The sequence below is a fragment of the Geotrypetes seraphini genome, chromosome 9, assembly GCF_902459505.1.
Source record: "Geotrypetes seraphini chromosome 9, aGeoSer1.1, whole genome shotgun sequence".
Classification (NCBI taxonomy): domain Eukaryota; kingdom Metazoa; phylum Chordata; class Amphibia; order Gymnophiona; family Dermophiidae; genus Geotrypetes; species Geotrypetes seraphini.
The window spans coordinates 104,099,273-104,121,952 of record NC_047092.1 but is presented as its reverse complement, the minus strand read 5'-3'; the positions used below and the strand labels follow the sequence as shown (position 1 = coordinate 104,121,952).

Below are 22,680 nucleotides of genomic sequence, written 5' to 3'. Positions count from 1 at the left end.
TTCTTTCTGCTGTGATCTGAGCCCAAGAGGAAATAGGAAATTGCATTATTGGGGGTGGTGTGCAGCAGAAGGATGCATGAAGGAGGCCACAGTTTGTCAGCGGGATGGGGAAGACAGGGCAACATAAGAATAGCGCCAAAGGAAGGGGAAAGACAAGGCATGTCGGCCAAGGAAGCTCTCTGGACCAGCTAGCTTTTTTTCTTTTTTTTTCTAGTAGAATTGGGGAGGAGTTTAAAGAAGTTCCAGACTGGGGGTGGGAGGTGATATGAAGAGGAAGATTTTGTGGGGCCCAGAAACAGGAGATTTAGAACGATGGCGGACAAAGGTCTGGAGGGGAGACGAGAGAAGTTGGACGTGGGGTGGAGGGAGAAAGAGCCACTTAAAGGGAAGACAGTTGAAAAGAGAAAGGGAGAGATGATAGACCTGGGGGAGGGAGGGAAAGATATAGGATGGCAGGGTAGGGTAGTTAGGAAGAGAATGGGAGAGATGGTGGAACTGGAGGAGGGAAGGAAAGATATAGGATGGGAGGGGAGGGTAGTTGGGAAAAGAAAAGTGGAGATGATGGACCAGGGAGGGATAGAGAGAGATAGGAGGGCAGTTGAGAAGAGAAAGGAGAGAAGTTAGGCCTTGGGATGGAAGGGAGGGAGGAAGAAATGTTAGGTCTGGGGGAGGAAGGGAGAGAGAAATGTTAGGTCTGGGGTGGAAGGGAGAGAGAGATGCAGCATCTCTTTCATTCCTTCCAACTTATTCAGCATCAAAGGTTAGGGAAGAAGAACAGAAAAGAGATGGAGAAATGCTGAACCATGAGGGGGGGGGGGAGAGAGAAAAGAAGATATAGACCCATGGGAGGGCAGGAAGGAAGAGAGGTGGGATAAGAAGATTTTAAGGGATGGGGAGAAAGGGACAGAGACATATAGCCAGACAATAGTGGGAGAGGGAGGGAGTTCTAGAAATGATGGAGCCATGTGGAAGAGGTCAAAAGGGGGATGACAAAAGATGAATGAGACAACAGTAAGAGAGAAGCGAGTACATTGGTATAAATGTGGTAACGGGAGTAGGAAGAAGGAAACAGGAGGCTGGGGAAGGAATAAGACAGGTAATTGGAGAGCTACAACATGAGAAATGGAGATGGAAAGTTGGTAGGTAGCTGAAAAGTAAAGAGACCTAGCGTACCTAGCATATGTAACACCCGGGGCCCATCATTTTTTGGCACCCCCACCCCCCATCTGTACGAAAAACATGATTTTTAGTAACAAACCACACGTCACACATGAGTACCTAGGAAAAGGCAGCATCTTACATACTGCAGTGAGTAGTACAACATCAATACACCCATTTTAAAACTAAACAAGCCAGACTAGTACAGATCAATCCTACACCGTCAATCTAATATAATAAAATGGTAGGACGCGCATGCGCAATAAAAAAAACGTGTTCCCTGATCCGTCGGGTTTTTTTTAGTGCTCATGCGCAGGTTTACGTCACCAAACTCGGCAACTTGGACAACAATCGCGCTTATGCTCAAGCCGCCGCCACGAATCCTCTCTCGAACCGCACCAGGATCGAGAGAGGAGCTGCGGCAGGGGCTTGAGCATAAGCGCCATTGTTGTCCCCCTACCTAGCTGCGAGGCTGCGGCGGCCTTCCTCACGGTTTCACGGTGCTTGGTCCGCCAAACAATTCCTGCCGTTGACCAAATTTGCCCCACCGTTCTTTCCCTTCATCCATCAGGTACAGTTCAGCTCCGCCTATGTTAAAAGCAGCTGCTTTGAAATTGGAGCCCTGCCGCCACCGTAACACGTTCCCTCTGCCGCGGTCCCATATGTCAGAGAAGGGGCGGGACCAAGGCAGAGGGGAAAGTGCTACGGCAGTGGCAGGGCTCCGATTTCGACGCGGCTGCTTTTAACATTGGTGGAGCTGCACAGCACCTGATGGAGGGAGGGAAGGAAAGGTGGTTGTGCTCTGTTGAGCCCCTCTGCACGGGCCCAAACCAAAAAAGGAGCCAGGACTCTTCCCAACCCGGCGCCGCCAGACCTGACAAAACGGCCCTACACTCACAGACCCGCGAGCAGGGTTGCCATGGAAACCTAACCGGAATTACATGCAGTCGCGCAAGGTTCAGTGAGAGGGGATCAGGAGCTAAAGAGAGATTGAAAAAAACAAACAAACAACAGTGCACAAGTAGAGAGAGACACACAGACAGTCACAGAAGGACACGGGGCTAAAGACACAGATTGAAAAAATAACAAAACACAGAGGACAAGGAGAGAGAGTGACACAGACACTCACAGAAGGACAGGGGGCTAAAGAGACAGATTGAAAAAAATAACAAAACACAGAGGACAAGGAGAGAGAGACACAGGAAAAAAAAAGACAAACAGACATACAGCAGCCAAGGAGACAGACATACTTACATACAGCGTCCAAGTAGACAGACAGAGAGACAGCAAAAAAATACAAACAGCCAAGGAGACAAACAGAAAAAAATAAAAATTACAATGCCCAAGGATAAATTCAGGAGAAAAAAACCTTCCAGACATACAGTGGCCAAGGAGTTAGACTGAAAAAAGGCATACAGACATACAGCAGCCAATGAGACAGACAGACTGACAGCGACCAAGTAGACAATCAGCAAAAAAACACAAACAAACACACAAAGCAAAAAATTAGAAACATACAGCGGCCAAGGAGACAGGCATGCAACAAATAGGAAAAATAAAAAAACTTTTAATAAATCAACCATACATGAAGAAGGAATTAAAAAAAAAAAAAAAAGGGAAAAGACACCTACAGGGAAACACAGGATCAAGAGCATACAGAGAGAAACAGAAGTTTGCAGGAATCAGGAACATATAGAGAAAGGAGAGCAGAGACCCCTGCAAGAAGAGAAAAATAGCAAAGAGACTGGGGATGAGAAAGAGAGCAGAGATGCTTGCAGGGAGAAAAAGCTAAGCAGTAATGTTACAGCTTGAGAGTGCAGACTGAGGAAGAAAGCAGAGACAGCGCTACACAGGGAAATGGAGGGAGGAAAGAGACAGAAAGAAAAATACAGACAGACATAAATTCTAGCACCCGTTAATGTAACGGGCTTAACGACTAGTCCTAACAGAAAACCATGTCTTTCGAACACACAGAACACAGAAAACACCTTCGCCTAGTATGAAATGTCATCACAAACTAACCCCTCCCCCTTTTAAAAAACTGAAGTGTGGATTTTAGCCACGGTAGTAACAGCTCTGACGCTCATGGAATTCTGAGCATCAGAGCTGCTACTACCATGGCTGGCGCTAAAACACGCTCCACAGTTTTATAAAAGGGGGGATAAAATAGAAATACATAGACAAAGGTTAAATTGAACTAGCAAGAAGCTGGACTCTGCATACACATGTCTCCTAAAGCAACAAATAAATAGAAAATTTTTGTTCTACCTTTGTCTTCTCTGGTTTCTGCTTTCCTCATCTTCTTCTTACTCTCTTCCTTCCATCCAATGTCTTCCATCTCTCTGCCCCTATATGGCATCTTCTCTCCTTCTATGCCCCTTCCAGAAACTGTATGCCTCCCCCTTCCATCTCTCCTTTCACCCCCATTGGTCTGGCATCTCTCTCCTCTCCTTCCCTCTCCCACATCTCTCTTCTGCAATCCCTTTCTTCCCTCATTTTCCTTTTCAATTTATTTTCTGCATCCATCTAGATTACGTTCTTACTACCCTCTCATCAATTTCCTTTTTTACTGTCTACTTACAGCTCGCCACCTCTTTCCCTCAACCCTTCCAGTATCTAACTATATCCTCTTCCTCAATCCAGCATGTGCCCTTTTTTTCTTTCTCCTCCCCACTTCCTTCCAGCGTCCTGCTCCCCCTCTCCCCTCCACTTCATTCAGTCTGCCCCCTTCTCCCCCACACTTTCATTCAGTGTCTGTCCCTCCTCTCCCCCACTTCAATTCAGTGTTTGTCCCTCCTCTCCTCCACACTTCCATTCAGTGTCTGTCCCCCTCTCTCTACCCCTTCCATCTACTGTTCACCCTCTGTCTCGCCCCTACCATTCTCTGCCCTTTCTGCTCTTTCCATCCAGTGACCCTGCCCACTCTCTCTTCCATATGGTATCTTCCCTCTTTCCATAAACTGTCTCCTTTGTACATGATTCATTTCAGCCTCACCCCCTCTCCATTTTTCTGTCTCCCTATGCTCTGGAATCTTTCTCTTCTCCTTTCCTTCCTTCCCACTCCACCCCATGGTCTGGCATCTCTATCTTCTTCCCTCCCCCTTGCCCTGGCATCTCTTTCTCTCAATGCTCTGGCACCTCTTCTCCCTCTGGGCTGGCATTTGTTTCCTGTCTCTCCCCCATGCCCTGGCATATTTCTCCTCTCCTTCCAACTCCCCCTCCATTATCTGGCATCTCCTCTCCTTCCTTTCTCTCCCTCCCTCCTTCCTTCCTTTCCCATGGTCTGGCATCTGTCTCCTTCCCCCTCCATGGTCTGGTATCTCCTTTCCTTCCCTCCCATGGACTTGGGCATCTCTTGTTCCTCTCCCTTTTCCTTCTCCCTCCTTCTGTGTCAGCATGCCCCCTATCTACCTACTACTCCAATATCCAGAACCTCCTTTTTCTTCTTATTGCATCCACCCCATGTCCAGCATCTCCCACCTGTCTTTCTACTCACATCATGTCTGTTTTTTTTCCCTTCACCCTACAATAATAATAATAACAGCTTATATACCGCAATACCGTGAATTTCTATGCGGTTTACAAAGATTAAGCAAAGGGTATAAATTGATTGACTTTAAGAGGGGAGGAAGAAAGAGGGTTAATAGGACAGGAAATCCATTTTTGAGGAGAGAGTGATCAATAGAACAAGTTAATCGCTATAGAGGGGAGAGAGAGAAAGAGGATCAGCAGCTTTCTTCCCTTTCCTGAGCCAGCCAACCCACCATCTTCCCACATCCCATTTCAGTACCTCCCCTCTTTTCCCAACTTAATAGGCCTGAATGGTATAGAAGTCCCTCAGAGTGTTCCAGTGCTGCTGCAAGACTGGAGGCGATTCTTAGCTGCCATCAGCATTGCCTTCAGCTCCGCCGGTAACCGTGCGATCGCTTCCCCTCCCGCGCTAAAGCCTGCCTCCCTCTTTCCCTCCCTACCAGTTCTGAAATGGTCAGGGGGAGGCCGTCAGGCCCGGAATCACCCTCCCTATTCTCAGGGCCGGCATTAGGGGATGGCAAGGGGGCCCTACGAGCCAGGCAGCTCTATTAGCTGCCATCAGCCCTGCCTTCGGCTGTGCCGGTAAAGCTAAACTGGACGGTAAAAGCAAAAGAGAGACGCCGTGGGACTTTCCCACTTGTCCTGCATCGCTCAAAGTTCTGCCATTCTCGATCCCGCCCCCTTTGAAGTGACTTCCTGTTTTTGAGGGGGCCCCCCTGACCATTTCGGCGCTGTAGGGAGGGAAGGAGGGAGGCAGGCTTTAGCAAGGGAGGGGAAGCGATCGCCAATCCCTTGTCCCCTCGCACAGCTTCGGGATGCTGTCCCTGAAAAACGGAACATTTTGGCCAGACACAAAAGGTAGAAAAATAATTATATTTTCTGTTTTGTGATTTTGTTTTGTGTATCCTGCCAGAACTGGTGTTAGACAGCAAGCATGAGCTAGGACCTAAAAAAGAGAGGAAAAGTCTGTTTTGTTTATTTTGTTTACACCACAGCGTGGGCATGGGGTTGGAGAGGTTGTAACCCTAAGTAATGTTATATTGTAACCCATTCTGAGCTCTCTAGGGAGGATGGGATATAAAAATAAATAAATAAAATTATTACAAATATTTTTTTTTATATGGAGGGGGAGGTGTTAAAAAATTATCGGCCCCGGGTGTATGCCACTGGCTTACATAAACACTTTTAAATGTTGCAAATTATAAATATCCTTTAGCCTTGAATTATAATCCTTGTGCATATTTTGTTGAGTCTTATGTAAAAATGTATTTATGGTCAAATAGTAGTGTGGCCCCTTTTTGTTCAGATCCTCCACCTGCATGCTACTTCTATGCACTTGAATATTGCAGACTTGATTCATAACAATAACCAATGTATCTTGGGATACCTGTATAAACATTTATCACCTCTTTTCTTAATGTCCCTGCAGGTGTCCTGAAAGAGGTGGGAGATGTGGCCTTTGCAAAGGTTCTACCATCTTTCAAAACACTGATGGTAGGTGATAATATTCCTTATGTATGAACAAATGGCTCTAAACAATGATTCCAGTCAAAGGTACAACTCTTACCCCCTCTTCTACAAAGCATGCTAGCAGCCCCAAAGCACATAGAGATTTAAAGGGCTTTGGGGTTGTTGCCGCGCGGCAGTCACTACCACAGCTTTGTAGAAGAGGGGGTTAGTTTCTGGAGGGAGACTTCTAGTTGTTCCTAGTTTTCAGTTTGCATATCATTGTATTATGGGATTTGCTGTCCTGCTTCTGTTCGAAAATAGTATTATAAATAACAAATGCATCAGGAAGGGCTGTCTGAAAGGTGGGACTGGCATAGAATCTCCTTTCAGTAGCTGAGACATAGTGTGAGTATTAATGTTATGCTCTTTATTAATTGTTCAGTATTTTATTTTTAAGGACTAAAAAACCAATATATTTACTATATGCCTAGCTGTGCCTAAGCGAACTTGGGCATCGCTAAGCCCAAGATATAGATATAGGCACCGCTCAATTAGGCCAGCTTATCACTCACCTATTTGGTGGCGCCTGTGTTGGATGCCTAACGACACCTAATTCAACCATGCCTATCTTATGCTTAGCTTTACTTTTCTTTTCCTTATTCTTTCTGTATCCTACCCTCTTGGTTCCTTAAGGTATTGTAAACCTTTCCTGCCCTTTTGTGTCTAGTTTGGCCTAATTTGTTCGTGTACTGTCCCCCCTTCTTATGTTTTTATTTTAAATATTGCCCACTGTTTTTATTTCCTGTACACCACTTTGATTGCCCATTGTTTTTATTAATTGTACACCGCTTTGATTTGACTTTTTGTTAAGAATGGTGGTATATCAAATAAAATAACTGTAATAACTGTAACTGTAACTATTCGCCCATAACAATATCTACATTTTGACATAGGCGCTGTAGAGTGGGCTAGCGTGTAGGCATCTGATTTTCCAGGTCTGTGATCCAATCTGTGCTAGGATGGATGCTTAATCTGAAGGCATTTTCCTGCTGAATGATGGAACTATTGGTTTAAGACATGATTGAAGTGGAGGGTTTTTTTTCTTTGGTCATTGAATGGATGCCTACTGTTAATGGATATGTTAATGTTAATGAAAAGCTATGCTACTTTGAAGTAGTGATTATAACTTCAGGGCTCCTGGTATAACTGAGGTCTTTTTTTCTCCACACTGAGAGATTGAATCAGTTCTCTCTTTCAATCGAAGAGTGTGAAGATTATAGTAATAGTGGTAATTGAAATCACCCAATATTATGCTGTTGCCCAATATGCCAGCTTCCCTAACCTCTGTAAATATTTCTACATCTGTCTGCTCTTTCTGTCCCGAGGAACAGTAGTACAGTCCTACCTGTATATTCCTTCCCTTCACACATGGAATTTCTTCCATATGGATTCTACGTGGCTATTTGTCACATAGAATGTTTATTTTGTTTGATTCAATTCCTCTTTTAACATATAGCGCAGCCCCCCTCCACTTAGATGTATAACTACCCTCCCCTCTGGGAGGCGGTCTTATGTATGCATTTGATGCGAGGAACTGGAGGGCCTGAAGAAGCAAGTCAGACTCCTGGAGGGCAGAATACTGAAACTAGAAGCACTTTGAGCAATAGAAGAGGAGGACAGAGAGGTAGAAAACTTCATGAAAGAGGAAACCGTTGAGGAAGAAGTCAGTGAGTTAGAGAAGTTCATCGAACAGGCATACAGGGAGGCTGTGGAAAATCACCAACAACAGTGGAGCTGCCAAGATACACCTACAGTGAGCGAGGACCAAGATACACCTAAAGTGAGTGAGGACCACCTGGAGGACAACCACAAAGAAGGCAAGTCTGGTGCATGCCAACGCCAGGATGAGGGAAGATGGAAGTACACAGAGGACATGGATCTATGGCAGGAGAGATGGTCATACACCAGGGACACGGACCTTCGGCTAGAGAGGCAAGATAAGATAGAGAGGACAGCAATCGTCGTGGGAGACTCCATCATCAGACAAGTCGACAGCCACATAGCGGGAGGTAGATAGGATCGGCTGGTGACCTGCCTACCGGGAGCCAAGGTAGAAGATATAGTGAGCCGCATCGACAGGATCATCGACAGCGTTGAAGAGGAAAACATGGCGATGGTGATTCACGTGGGGACAAACAACATGAACAACAGAAAACTACAGCAGGGAAGGACTGAAGGACCAGTTCCGGATGCTAGGAGGGAAGCTAAAGACCAGAACACCGAGGGTAGCATTCTCGGAGATCCTGCCGGTATCCAGGGCCGACGAGAAGAGGTAGACGGAGCAGCAAGCAGTCAACACATGGCTGAGGCACTAGTGTGAGGAAGAAGGATTCCAAGTCATGCGCAACTGGATGACGTTTTAGGGAAGAGCAAGCTATTCAGGAAGGATGACTCCACCTCAGCAGGGACGGAACGAGGCTACTTGCAAGCAACATCAAGAGAGAAATTGAGAAGTTTTTAAAATAGGAAGAAGGGGGAAAGCCGACAGTCGACCAAGAGTCAATGATTTGGGAACCGGTATACCCAGAGGATACCATACAGGAAGATAGTGGGGAAGACTCACCGGATCATAGGCAAGACAGAAATCCTTATGGATTGAAAGAGACACAAGAGGGAAGGGAAATGCAAGAAAGTAACAGGCCGCAAACTCAAGTGTATGTATACGAACACAAGGAGCCTAAGGAATAAGATGGGGGAATTGGAAGCTATGGCACAAAAAGATAACCTTGACATCATCGGCATCACGGAAACATGTTGGAACAAGGAAAACATCTGGGACACTGTGCTTCCAGGTTGCAAGCTATACTGCAGAGACAGAGTAGGTCAAAAAGGTGGGGTATTGCCCTATATGTCAAAGAGGGAATTGAGTCTACCGGAGAGAACACACCAGAAATGAAAAAAAAAGGTAGAGTCTCTATGGGTCAAAATTCCGGGAACAAATGGAACGGAAAACGAAGATCGGCATCTACTACCGACCCTCAGGGCAGTCTGAAGAAATTGATAGTGAAATGACGGACGAGATTAAACGCAACTGTAAGGGAGGCAACGCAGTTATCATGGATTGACTTCAATTATCCGGGGATAGACTGGAACCTAGGTACCTCCAGCTTGCACTAGGGAGACCAAGATCCTGGATGCTGTAGGCGATTGCTTCCTGGAACAACTTGACAAGGAAAATACGAGAGGAAATGCAATTCTGGACTTATATTCTAATGGATTACAAGGACCAGCATAAGGTGTAGGTGTAAAAGTAGAAGGGACGCTGGGAAGTAGTGATCACAATATGATATGCTTCACCTGGACACAGGCGCGAAAACATTGATCCAGAATGACGTCCATGTCACTGAACTTCCGAAAAGGGATTTACTGAAGGGATGAGACTCATGGTGGGGAAGAAGATTAAGAATAGGATAAGCACTGTAAAAACAGGTAGAGCAAGCATGGTCCTTTTTTAAGGACATTAGTCACCGAGGCTCAAAATCTACATATATGGCATATCAACAAGGGATCGAAGAGGAAAAAGAACAAGGAACCGGCGTGGTTCATTGTAGCAGTGAAAGAAAGCGATCAGAGACAAGAAGATGTCGTTTAAGAAATGGAAAAGATCAAAAATGGACGAAAATTGCAAAAAGTACAAACAACATCAGAGCAAGTGCCATAAGGCGGTAAGAGGGGGCCAAAAGAGACTAAGAAAAATAACCAAGGAGGCAAAAAAACTTCAAGCCGTTCTTTCGATAGACCATGGAATAAACGGAGTGCTGAAGGAGGACAAAGTTTCAAGTTTATTAAAAATTTTGATATAAACGCAGTATCAAATATTTCAATGCGTATAAACAATAAAAGTTTTTTGGGGGGACAAAATAAAACAATTTATACAGGTAAAACATACAATCGATGTACACAATTAATTAGTGATACATAGGAAAAGAGGTGTGAACTACAATTGTTAAAGAAAGTAGAAGAACATTTAAGGAAAAAATAACATCAGGAAGGTAATTGAAAATGTTTTACAAATAAAGCTAGGTCTAAAAGTGAAAGGGAGAAGTTGTGCCTATATATAGATCTGGTTAGATTTAAGTATTTGAGCCTGAGATTGTTGATAAGAGTTATCCTGTCTATGACTCAAATGCATCTTTGTATAGGTGGCTTTTTAATGTGTTTTTAAATTTTTCTAAAGAAGTTTCACCACGCAGATAAACTTGTTCCAAAGCTGGAGTAGCTATGATTGAAAAAATTGTAGCTCTTCTGGTGGCTATTATTTTCAGAGACGGGATGGTCAGCAAATACTGATCTGTTGATCTTAGAGATCTGGCTGGAGAATATGGTATCAAATAACGATATAAAAATATTGGTGTGTTGGTTTGTTGAATTTTGAAGGTTAACAGTACAATTTTATAGATTTATTCTGTGTGAAATTGGTAGCCAGTGTGCTATTTTGTAAAAGAGAAGTGACATGATCGTATTTTTTTGAGTTAGTAATAATTTTTATTGCTGTATTTTGTATAATTTGTAACTTTCTTATTTCTTTCTGAGTTATGTCATTGAGTATTGCAGTAATCCAGCTTGGAAATAACCAAGGGGTGCAGACCATAAGGGGGTGCTCCAAGGTTGGCATCATGCTACGAGAATTACTTTCCTCTTTTGTAGCCTTCACATCTGGCCCTCTCCCATGCACTTCACCCCTTTCGCTGTGACCCTCTTTGGTGACTTGGCAGCAATTAAGACAGGTCCTACATGTAAACAGGAAGCTGAACAAAGCAGGCAAAACTCGCAGAGGGAAGTCCCTAACGCCGGCAGCCTGTTGTAATCACTGCTACTGCTGACTCACTAAAGAGGGCCATTGGGGAAGGGTGCAGATGCAGCGAAGAGGGCCAGATACTAGGACTCATGGGAGGGGGGGAGAGAAGAGAGCGAGGGGAAGATGTCATTCTGTGCTAAGGGAGGGTGGGGTGGAAAAATGCTGGCTATAAGTGTTTGGAAGCAAGGGAAGATGGAAGGAAGTAGGTAGAAGGGGAAAATGCCAGATGCAGGACTCCTAGGCAGTGGCAGGGAGGGGAGCGTGGAGAGGAGGGAAAGATGCCATACCATGTGGAGAGGAGAGAGAGGAGGGAAAGATGTCATTCTGGGCTGGAGGGGAGAAGGGAGGGTGGAAGGTGCTGGCTACAGGGTGTGGAAACTGCAGAGCCTGATAAAAAAAAAAGCCTGATAAGAGCGTTCTAAACCGTCTTTAGAGGAGGGTCCTCAACTGGTGATGCTTGGATCCTCATCAGTTACAGCAGAGAGTCGGGTGTATATGGTAGATGAGGAGAATGGGATAGAAAACAAATAAAATAAAATATGGTAGAGCCCAAGTTAGAAAATAAAGGAAGCCAAAGCCCCCCCCCCCCCCCGGCCTCCCCGCTGATCTCTCTACCAGCAGTTACAATCACACCAACATACTTTCACCAAATACAGAACAAGAGATCACAAATTAGAAATTAAAATACACAGACAAAAAATGAACTGGGAAGCCCAAGAAGTTTAAACATGCATACACTGCAATAGTGGAAAAACAGAAAGGGAAATGTACTTCCTTTTCTAGTGAGCACAATATAAAGACATCTATGTACATTTCCCAAAGCTATTGTATTTCAGTTAATAAATTAAAAAATAAAATGGGTTTTTTTCTATTTTTGTTGGTTTCAATTTCTCTTTTCTACCTTCAATGTCTTTCATCTACTAATTCTACTTTAAGTGGCTGCTGTCCATTTGTCTTTTCCTCTCTGTCTTGTTCCATTTCCTCACTACACCTGCCTCTGACATACTGTTCTTTCCTCTTTTTTTTTTCTTTAATGCTCTCTGTTCACTCAAATTTTGCCCTCTCTCACCCTTCTTCTTTATAATTTTCAGCTAACTATGAAATTCTATCTTCTAATCTCACCTATTAGCTCTCCCATTCCCAATCTCATTGTTCCTCCAGCCTACCATCCTTTTCATCATTTAACCTATTTCTACCCCTTGAAATCACTGTTCTCCTTTAATTCTTTCCTCATGGTTCCACTATCCCCAGTGTCTTCTCCTTCCACACTTCCTCCACTGCTTCCTCTTTCTCCCCTCCCTGATTAGTCCTGATAGCTCCCTATTCATTTTCACTTCAATCCCCAGCAACTTTCTGTTCTTTTGCTCTTCCTTCCTTCCTCCCTTCATCCATGGTCCAGAATGTCTCCCTCTCATCCTTCCTTGGATTGGATTAGATTTATTTGCTTTACTGCTATTGACAAAAGTATTTAGTGATTGTACAATAAAAAATCTTATTAAAATACAATACAGTCGCTTCACAAAATCTATTCAAAAAACAGTTCAAATTAACAGAATCAAGTCAATCATTGCCTAAATCCTATGGGGCTCATAATCGAAAGAGAAAAACGTCAAAAACAAGCCTAAGTCGGCACTGGACGAACATTTTCCCAAATACGTTCAAGTGCCAATATTAAAAATGGGGTTTTGGACGTATTTCTAAACGATCTAAGTCTTCATAGTGCTGCTGAATGACCAAAGCTAAATGGGCGTTTCAAGAGGAATGTCGAGGGTGGGAGTTGGGGCGGGACATGGGACAGCATGTATAACCAAAAGTTATACAGTCCACAATCAATGGAACTTGGACATTGTGACTTGCGAGTTGGACGTAAACAAACTTAGACGTCCCTTTTGATTATGCCCCTCCACTGTCACAATTTGCTTCCATAATATTGCTGAAATTAATTCTCTAAAACATGGTCTAAGTCACAAAAACCCACCTAAACTCACCAGATAAGCATTGCAACACATAAAACAGACCCTCAAACACTACCCCAGTGACCACCAACCCCCCCTCCATCCCCATAAAAATATTAATCACAGCTTTAAAATTCAGCCTCCAGACCATCATCACCTGGCCACCTGAAATAGGAAAAACCTAGTCATCCAGTACAGAAGCAGCTTAAGTCATCTTGGGGGTGGCTTAGGGACCCATAGAGAGGAGGACCCATGCCCATAAGCCCCTGTAATCACTGCATTGATACTTAAACATGTGCACTCCCCTATACATCTTCCAAACCCTTTTTTACTGGCATATAAGTGGCTCCTGCAGCCATAAGGGCTATTGGGGGTACGTAGATAAGTGGGTCTAGGGGATTCTGGGAGGGGTTTGGGGGGCTCACTGTAACCTATAAGGGAGCTGTAGTGAGGAGAAGATATGCCACCCTTTTTGTGAAGTTCACAGCAGTGCCCTGTAAGGTACCCCACTATTTAGGTGGTATGTCTGGGTGTTCAGTCCCATCACTTTGCAGACCCCTCCCACGTCATACAGGGCTTGTCCTAGGCATTTTGGACTTGGACGAAAATGTGGTATAAAGATGGACGATTTAGTGACTTGGACAATCAGATCAGCAGGATGTAGACAATTTTTGAAACAAAAAAAAAGTTGGACGTATTTTTCGAAAATGTGTTTTAAGCTGTTTTTTTACTTTGGATGACTTGCAAGTTGGACATAAACAGACTTAGACGTCCCTTTCGATTATGCCCCTCCACAGTCACAATTTGGTTCCATAATATTGCTGAAATAATTCTGTTTTCAACAGCTTATGAAATGACAAATATGACAACCATCAAAGAATTTGTCAAAGAATTCTATAATGCAGGACCTACATAAGAAAAAGTTCTGCTCCTCATGAGAGGCAACTTTATGATTCTTAAACCTGGCAATGAAAACAGCTCTTTGTTAAAAGAGTGCAAGGATCTCTGTTGCCAAATACAATGGAGATTTCAAATGCCATGCCTTGAATACTATACACCAGGGGTGCCCACACTTTTTGGGCTTGCGAGCTACTTTTAAAATGACCAAGTCAAAATGATCTACCAACAATAAAATAAAATTTTTTTTAAAAACCCACAAAGCACACTGAAAGGCAGAGACGTATTGGGCACCCCTGCTATACACAATAGCTTGAACATAATGTATTGGTCTATAGGTAACCAATGAAGTTTAGAACCTGAGTAATATGGTCCATTCTTTTGTTACCTATTAAAAGCCTTGTGGCAATATTTTGAATCAATTGCAAACAATGTACATTGACTAGCCTTTTGACTGGATCCAGCATTTCTGTCTTTCTCCCCTCCCACTGACTACCATCTCTCTCTCTCTATCACACTCTCATTCACACACACACCCCCTGGGTCCAACATCTCTCCCTCTGTCCCCTCCATTAATATATTCAACACCTCTCCCTATCCAATTGTCTTCTCTCTCTCTCTTTTTCCCCCTCTCCCTTGCACCTTAGGTCCAACATCTTTCCCTCCACCCTACAGCATCTCTCCTATCTTTCCCCTCTACCCCCCATGCAGCATCTCTCCCCACTCTTGCCCTTCTCCCCCCCAAAGCATCTATCTCCTCTTGTATACCTCCATGCAGTATCTCTTCCTTCCTCCTTCACCATATCCAATAATTCTCCCTGTCTTCCCTTCCTCCTTCCCATTGTCTAGCTTTTCTTTTCCCAGTTTAGATCCCCCCCCCAATGTCTACCTTAAACCCTGCCATGGTGCACACCTTAGCCAGCATGGAGTAAAACTCTGCAGATCTGCATCTTCCCCTCTCCCTCCCTTCAACAGCTAGCTTCTTCAAAGGGCCAGTGGTAGCAGTAGCTATTTCTGCTTGCTGCCTTCAGCTGACCTGGAAGCCACCTTTTCTGCTACTTTCTGGTACACGGCAGAGAAGGCGGCTTCCGGGTCAGCTGCAGGCAATGAGTAGGAATTGTTACCGCTGCCATTGGCCCTTTAAAGAAGCTAGCTGCTGATGTAAGAAAGGGAGATGCAGGACATGCTGGCTCAGGTGTTCACCATGGCTGGGTGAGCCTAGGCCCACCCTTGGCTATGCCCCTGTCATGTACACCTATTATTGATCTGGTGTAAGTGATTGTACCTAAATTTTAGCACACCAAAGCAGGTTTAAACCGTCATTTTATAATTACTTAGGAATGCCTACGTGTCATTATGGAATTAGTGCCAAATATGCCCCATTATGGCACCTACTTCTTGGTAGAATTGCCCCCATTGAGGATTCCACTCAAAATAAAATCTTGCCAATAAATGAAAAAAGAGTGCGCATAGAGGAGGGCAACCTGCATGGAGCAGCAGGTGTATCTTTAGCCATTTTTCTAAGCAGAATGTTAGTTTTTATCCACCATCATTTACTGTTATTGTGTTACTAAGTTGTGGGTTAAACTCACAGCTCAGATCAATGTGCGAAATAACTAAATGTTATGGAAAGTAAAGGAAAGAATTAAAATTTCTGCTGATTATACAATGCCTAGACTTGTCTCTCCAGGAAAAAACCCTGCTTCTTGGGCTCAAGATCTGAAATCCGAAGACTTTAAGTTGCTGTGCCTCGATGGTACTCATGCAAATGTTAAAGAGTTTCCAAAATGCCACCTTGCTCGGGTCTCTCCTCATGCTGTCATCTGCTCTGCTGACAAGAGAGACATGGTTGCTCGGATTGTGCTGAATCAGCAGGTTTGTATTGCAAAGAAGCTATTCCAATGCTTGTTACTTTTATAGAATTAAAGCTTAGCAAAATTGTTGATTTTTTAATGTGGCTATGTGATCATTTCAAGGTTACCTTTATAACAGGCTGCTTACAAAAATTCCCCCCAAAAATGCACCTAGTTTGTATTCTATAAAAGGCTCAAATCAAAAAAATACCCAACCATGTTGATACAATAGCATTTTGAGCAACACATTTGATCTGCCTCAGGGCTCTTCACTAGAAAAAATTAGTAATATATTAACAATTTCTTTATGTATATATATTTATTGGAATAAGATGGATATCGACTTACTTTAGCTCTGTTCCAAAACAACTCTTATCAATCATTTATATCATTTAAAAAATAGCGGCTGAAATTTATACAAACATTCAAATTACACAGCCAATCAGATTTATATTCACATTCAAACCAATCAGAAACAATACTTCAAAATAGAGGGAGCCATTCTAATTTGTTATTCAAGCCCATGGACTCTAGCATATTTAAAGTATAAATCCAGAATTGCTCATGGTATTACAGTTGGTAATCATAATCACTTCCCAATGGAGATGATGATATTCAATCTATAAACTACCACTGAATGATTGCATTGCTTGTTTAAAAGTTATACGAGGGGATGCTGAAAAGTTCTTAGTCCAACCAACCAACTTTCTCAGTTCTGGCGTTATTTTGCCACTGTATCTGAAAAGTATTATCTTATTTCATTAAGTTCCAACCTGCAGAAACAGAATTCTATGTTTTGACACTTTTCAGATCATGATTGAACCATATCCACATCATTCTCTTCTTGGCTGAGGTGAGAAATTTTCAGCATCCCCTTGTATTATGGTCCGAATCCTATAACTTATTTTTTAATATCTGCATGGTTTTCGATTTAAATTTTCTTTGGGTATCTAGAATTGAGCATATGTTGCCCAATATTCAGTACTATTTAACCAGCTAAGAATGGCTCATGGCTGGTTAAAGAGCACTTAGCCAACTAACCAAGCACTAATATTTAGCACGAGATGGCCACTTAGTGACTAACCCATTCACTGGTTATATTATATGACATGGAAGAAACAGCGATGGAGACAAACAAACTGGATGGCAAAAGTCAAGTTCAATTGGCTTTATTGTGGAAACCAATGGATGTTATTAAAAAGACTCAACACAAATCCTGTTTCAGCCCCTAAGGCCTGTATCAGGAGTCTATGAAATAAAAACCATAAAAGTATGAAAACCAACCAATAAATAAAATGGTCTAAATAGAACTGGACAACATGAAGTATGTGAGAAACACTATGCAAATAAACCAATAGACAAGATAAATTAAATGGAACTGGACAACATGAAATATATGTAAAATGTATCCAATAAAACATCGTATATACATAAGAACATAAGCAGTGCCTCTGCTGTGTCAGACCAGAGGACCATCGCGCCCAGCAGTCTCCTCACGAGGCGGCCCATCAGGTCCAGGATCTGTATAGTAATCCTCTATCTATACCCTTCTATCCCCTTTTCCTTCAGGAAATCATCCTAGCCTTCTTGAACCCCAATACTGTACTCTGTCCTATCACACCCTCTGGAAACACGTTCCAGGTGTCCACCACCCTTTGGGTGAAGAAGAACTTCCCTAGCATTGGTTCTGAATCTGTCCCTCTTAATTTTTCCAATGCCCTCTCGTTCTTTTGTTTTTGTAAGTCTCTATGATGTCCCCATCTAAGCCTCCGCTTTTCCAGGGAAAAGAGCCCCAGTTTCTCTAATCTTTCAGCATATGAAAGGTTTTCTATAACCTTTTATCAATCTCGTTGTTCTTTTCTGAACCCTCTCTCAAGTAATGCCATATCCTTCTTAAGGTACGGCGACCAATATTGGACGCTGTACTACAGATGCGGGCGCATCATCGCCCGATACAACGGCAGGATAACTTTTTTTCTTTCTGGTTGTAATACCTTTCTGATAATACCTAGCATTCTATTTGCCTTCTTAGAGGCCGCTGCGCACTGTGCCAACGGCTTCATTGTCTTGTCCACTATTACCCACCCAAGTCCTTTCTAGGGTACTTTCACCCATTACCAGCCCTCCCATCATATAGCTGTACCTCGGGTTTCTGTTTCCTACATGCAAGACTTTACATTTCTCTACATTAATCTTCATCTGCCATCTCGTCGCCCACTCTTCTAGTTTGTTCAGGTCCCCTTGTACATAAGAACATAAGAATTGCTGCTGCTGGGTCAGACCAGTGGTCCATCGTGCCCAGCAGTCTGATCATGCGGCGGCCCCCAGGTCGAAGACCTGTGCCTAACCGAGACCAGCCCTACCTGTGTTCGTTCCGGTTCAGCAGGAACTTGTCCAACCTTGTTTTGAATCCCTGGAGCGTGTTTTCCCTTATAACAGACCTCCGGGAGAACATTCCAGTTCTCCACCACTCTCTGGGTGAAGAAGAACTTCCTCACAATCCTCTCGTCCCAACTCCACTAAATAGTTTGGTATCGTCTGTGAATTTTATTACTTCGCACTTCGTCCCTGCTTCTAAATCGTTTATAAATACATTGAACAGCAGCGGTCAGAGTACCGACCCCTGTGGAACACCACTCAATGACCCTCCTCCAGTCCGAGTAGTGGCCCTTCACTCCTACCCCTTTGCTTTCTACCTGCTAGCCAATTTTTGATCCATCTATGTATGTCTCCTTCCACCCCATGGCTCTTCAGTTTCCCTAGTAGGCGTTCATGGGGAGTACCTTGTCAAAGGCTTTTTGGAAATCTAAGTATACGATGTCTATGGAATCCTCTTTGTCCATTTGTTTGTTAATTCCTTCGAAAAAGTGTAATAAGTTTGTTAGGCCACGATCTTCCCTTGCAGAATCCATGTTGGCTTGTTTTCATCAGTTTATTCTTTTCTAGATTGCTCATCGATGCTTTTCTGTTATCAGTGCTGCCGCCATCTTCCCCGGAACCAAAGTCAAATTTTGCCAGTCTGTAGTTCCCCCGGTTCACCTCTCGATCCCTTTTTTAAAGAAGGGAGTAACATTAGCTATCTTCCAATCCTCCGGGATCAAGCTTGTTTTCAGGGATAGATTACAAACCCACTGTAGTAGTTCCGCTACTTCCTCCTTTAGTTCTTTCAATACTCTAGGGTGGATTCCGTCCAGGCCCAGAGATTTGTCCGTTTTTAATCTATCTATCTGCTCATATACGTCTTCAAGGCTTACCTCTATGGATGTTAATTTTTCAGCTTGATATCTTTGGAAGATTTTTTTTGAGGTTCCGGCACATTGGATGTGTCTTTTTTGTAAATACTGACGAAAAGAACATGTTTAGTCTATCCACCACCTTCCTTTTTCCTCCTTCAACACTCCTTTCCTATCTCCATCATCCAGTGGTCCCACCTCCTCCCTTGCTGGCCTGCTTCCCTGGCTAGCCTCTCTTCATATTCTCTTTTTGCTCTTCTAACCACATGATGACATTCTTTTTGATGCTTCCTGTGCTCTTTCCAGTTCTCCCTGGTTTTGTCCTCTTTCCATTTCCGGAATGTATTTTTCTTATCTCCTATCACTTTCTTCACTTCTTTAGTTATCCACGCCGGGTCTTTTGTTCGGCTACTTTTTGTATTCCTTTTCTAAATCTGGGGATATACAGATTTTGTTGCCTCACTCACCGTGTCCTTGAATAAAGACCAGGCTTGCTCTACAGTCTAGTGAAAAAGGTATTTGAAATGTTATACATAAAAATAATGGTTCATAATCGAAACAGAATAAATTGAACAACAAAAAAAAGTCTGAATAAAATTAAATGTAGAATTGACATTAAAAATGAATGCAAAAATACAAAAAAAGAGAAGCAACATGCTCAAATACTATACTGGTTTTCACATAGAGGTATTGTGTCAAAATTTAAATGGAATTCTTAACAACCGGGACGGAATCTAGACATAAAAATAAATATAATTAAATTTAAGGAAAGATTGTGTAACTGAACACCATGCCAAAAAGTGAGAAATCAAAAGAAAAGAAAGAATAAAAAGGTAAAAAGGAGGAAAGACAAATAAGAAAAGAGGAAAAAGAAAAAACGAATAATGGGAAAAAAAGGAAGAAAGAGGGGAGGGAAAGAAGGAAGAAATAAAGAAGGAAAAAGAGAAAAATAAAGAAAAAATAAAGGATAGAAGGAAGATGAAAAGATAAACATGAAATCAAAAGAAAAAAAGAAGAAAGGTGAAATGAAAAAGAAAAAAGAAAAGAATGAAAAGAAAACTAAAATAGAGAAAAAAAGAAAAAAATGAGAAATCATAAGAAACTAAGGGTTCTTTATACTAAGCCGTGCTAGCGGGGTTAACGCTGAAAAGAAACTAAAATAGAGAAAAAAAGAAAAAAATGAGAAATCATAAGAAACTAAGGGTTCTTTATACTAAGCCGTGCTAGCGGGGTTAACGCACGTGACTTTTCATCACGCGTTAACCCCTGCGCTGGCCAAAAACTACCACCTGCTCAAGAGGAGGCTAGCGCAGCTGGCGGTTTAGCGCACGCTATTACGCGCGTTAAACCGCTAGCACAGCTTAGTAAAAGGAGCCCTAAAATAGAAGAAATGTGAAATCAAAAGAATGCAAAGAAAGGGGGCCTTTTACTAAGGCGCACTAGAAAAAGAAGAAAAAGAATAAAGGGGACCAAAAGGAGGGGGGAAGGAAGAAAAGAATAGAAAAAGAAAAAAGGAAAATGGGGGAAAAGGAAGAAAAGAGGGAAGAAAATGAGAGAATAGAAACAAAGGGCTAAAGGGACAATGCTATTAACCAAAATATAATGAAGAACCTAACTATGCATAAGAGCTCTTTATTGTATTCATTTACAATGTATCATGATTCAATTGCCAGTTTGGAAATAAAAAGATCATATTAATTTAAAAACGTGAAATCATCATGGTGAATGAAAGATAATATGAATCATGCTTGTAGTATGCAGTATATAGAAAAACGTATATGATTAAAAGTACTGGTGCTAGGGGTTATGTATATATTAAATCATAGATCAAACTACCAGCAAAAGCTAACACAGACAACTTACGTACACTTAATAAATTAAATAATGAAACAAAATAAAAATGAAGAATCCAACAAAGATTTAAATGAACCTAACATGAAAAACAAAGAAAGGAAAAAGAAAAAAGGAGAGAAGTGAAAGGAAAAAGGGAAGAAGAAAAAAGAAAAAAAATAGAATGAAGAAGAGGAGGGGGAAACTAAAAGAGGAAGGAAAAAGGGGGAGGAAAGAAGGAAAAAAAAAGGAAAGAAATAATAATAAGCCGTGTCATATAAAATAAACCACTGACATAGTATATAATGGCGTCTTGAATGTAAACATAAGTTATAATGTAATTATAAAAATAAATAAACACCATAACCGTCAGGTTATGCTATTGTGAGGTAACCACATAAAATGAGATGCAAATAAAAACTATCGTGCCACGGTATTGTAAAACAATCATATAAATAAGGTGCAAATAAAAATCTCACTGCATCTTTATTCAAAGTGTCTATTTAACACAAACTTAAAATGTATTTAGCATTCCAAAGAGTGAGAGATCTAATGGGTATAATGAGAAAAGAATTGAGGAAAAGGGAGGAAAGGAGGGGAAGGGGGGGAAGGAGACAGAAGGGGAGGGGAGAAGAGAGGGAAAGGCGAAGAGGGGGAAAAAAGGAAATGAAAGGGGGAGGGGAAAGGTGAAGGTGAAGGAAAGAGTAAAAAGGAAAAAGACAAGGAACTGGGCAACTAAGAAGCCTGAAAAACCAGAATAGCATAGTATGGGTCGGACAAACATAAAGACCAATTATGAAAGGAGAAAAGGTGCCAATAACGTCAAACATAATGATGTTCACGTAATGTTTTAAAAGGACTGTCTCTACAGTGGGAATGAAATGGATGCGAGTATAAGAAGAGTTGAAAAATGAAAATAAACTTGAAAATGAAGCACAAAACAAACTGGCAAACTCCTTTGAATGCACTGACATGAAAAAAAAGCGATGCACACTAAAACTTATATGGCGGTAGAAAGTAAGAAGACAGATAAATAAAACAACCATTATAAAATCTAAAAGAAAAATGCTGACACACAAAACAGTATGAATTAAATTAAAACCACAGACTGAAAAAGGGGAATTCACCCAAATGCTGACACGTACACAGCAAACGCTCAGTAGTGCTTGTGATTAAAAGTAAAAATGGCAGTAAGGGGAAGTTTAAATAGGAGTGTGGAAATGAAAAAAACCTGATAAAATCAGCTTTTATTGATGACAAAATGTGAAAGCAAGGAAACGAGAGAATGCTACAAAAATACAATGCCCTGATACAAACTCTCTTGACATTGAAAAGTGAAAGGAAAATAAAAATACAAACATTACTGCATTTGTCACACAAAGTTTAAATCTCTGAAGGAAGATTGTGTATTATGGAGAGCAAATGAAAAGCGTAAAAATAACAACACATAGGCATGATGACTGCTAACAATAATGGCATGATGGCTGACGGAAAGCTATAGTAAAGGCACATTGCAAAAATAAATAGTGCATGAGTAAAGATAACGTAACACACAGGCTAATCACAGGTAGTGATATAACAGTAGCGTAATTGAAACATTGCAGGAATATAAGAACTTTGGCTTCCTTATACAAAATTACACTAGCAGTTTCTAGTGCGGGGAGTCACACTGAATGACCCATGCTGCTCCTGATGCTCATAGGAACTCTATGAGCATCGGGAGCAGCGCGGGCCATTTAGCGCAACTCTCTGCGCTAGAAACTGCTAGCGCAGTTTAATAGAAGAGGGGGCTTGTCTGCAGTGGATTTTGTTCTGTTTCTGTGCATGACATGGAGGGGAATTTTCGATATGCCATCTAAATCTTAGTTTAGTTGTTTTGTGAAACATTGACAAAAGGTCAGTACCGACATGCCCAT

The 22,680-nt window shown here is 42.1% G+C and overlaps 1 protein-coding gene across 1 annotated transcript in view; it reads left to right on the top strand.

Moving 5' to 3' along the window:
- The window catches only part of TF (transferrin), a 587,202-nt gene that overhangs the window by 501,872 nt on the left and 62,650 nt on the right, over positions 1–22,680 (top strand). Inside the window, exons 14-15 of the mRNA XM_033958374.1 lie at positions 6,119–6,183; positions 15,539–15,723. Of these exons, the coding sequence (XP_033814265.1) occupies positions 6,119–6,183; positions 15,539–15,723 (250 nt within the window). The remainder of the gene's footprint in view (positions 1–6,118; positions 6,184–15,538; positions 15,724–22,680) is intronic.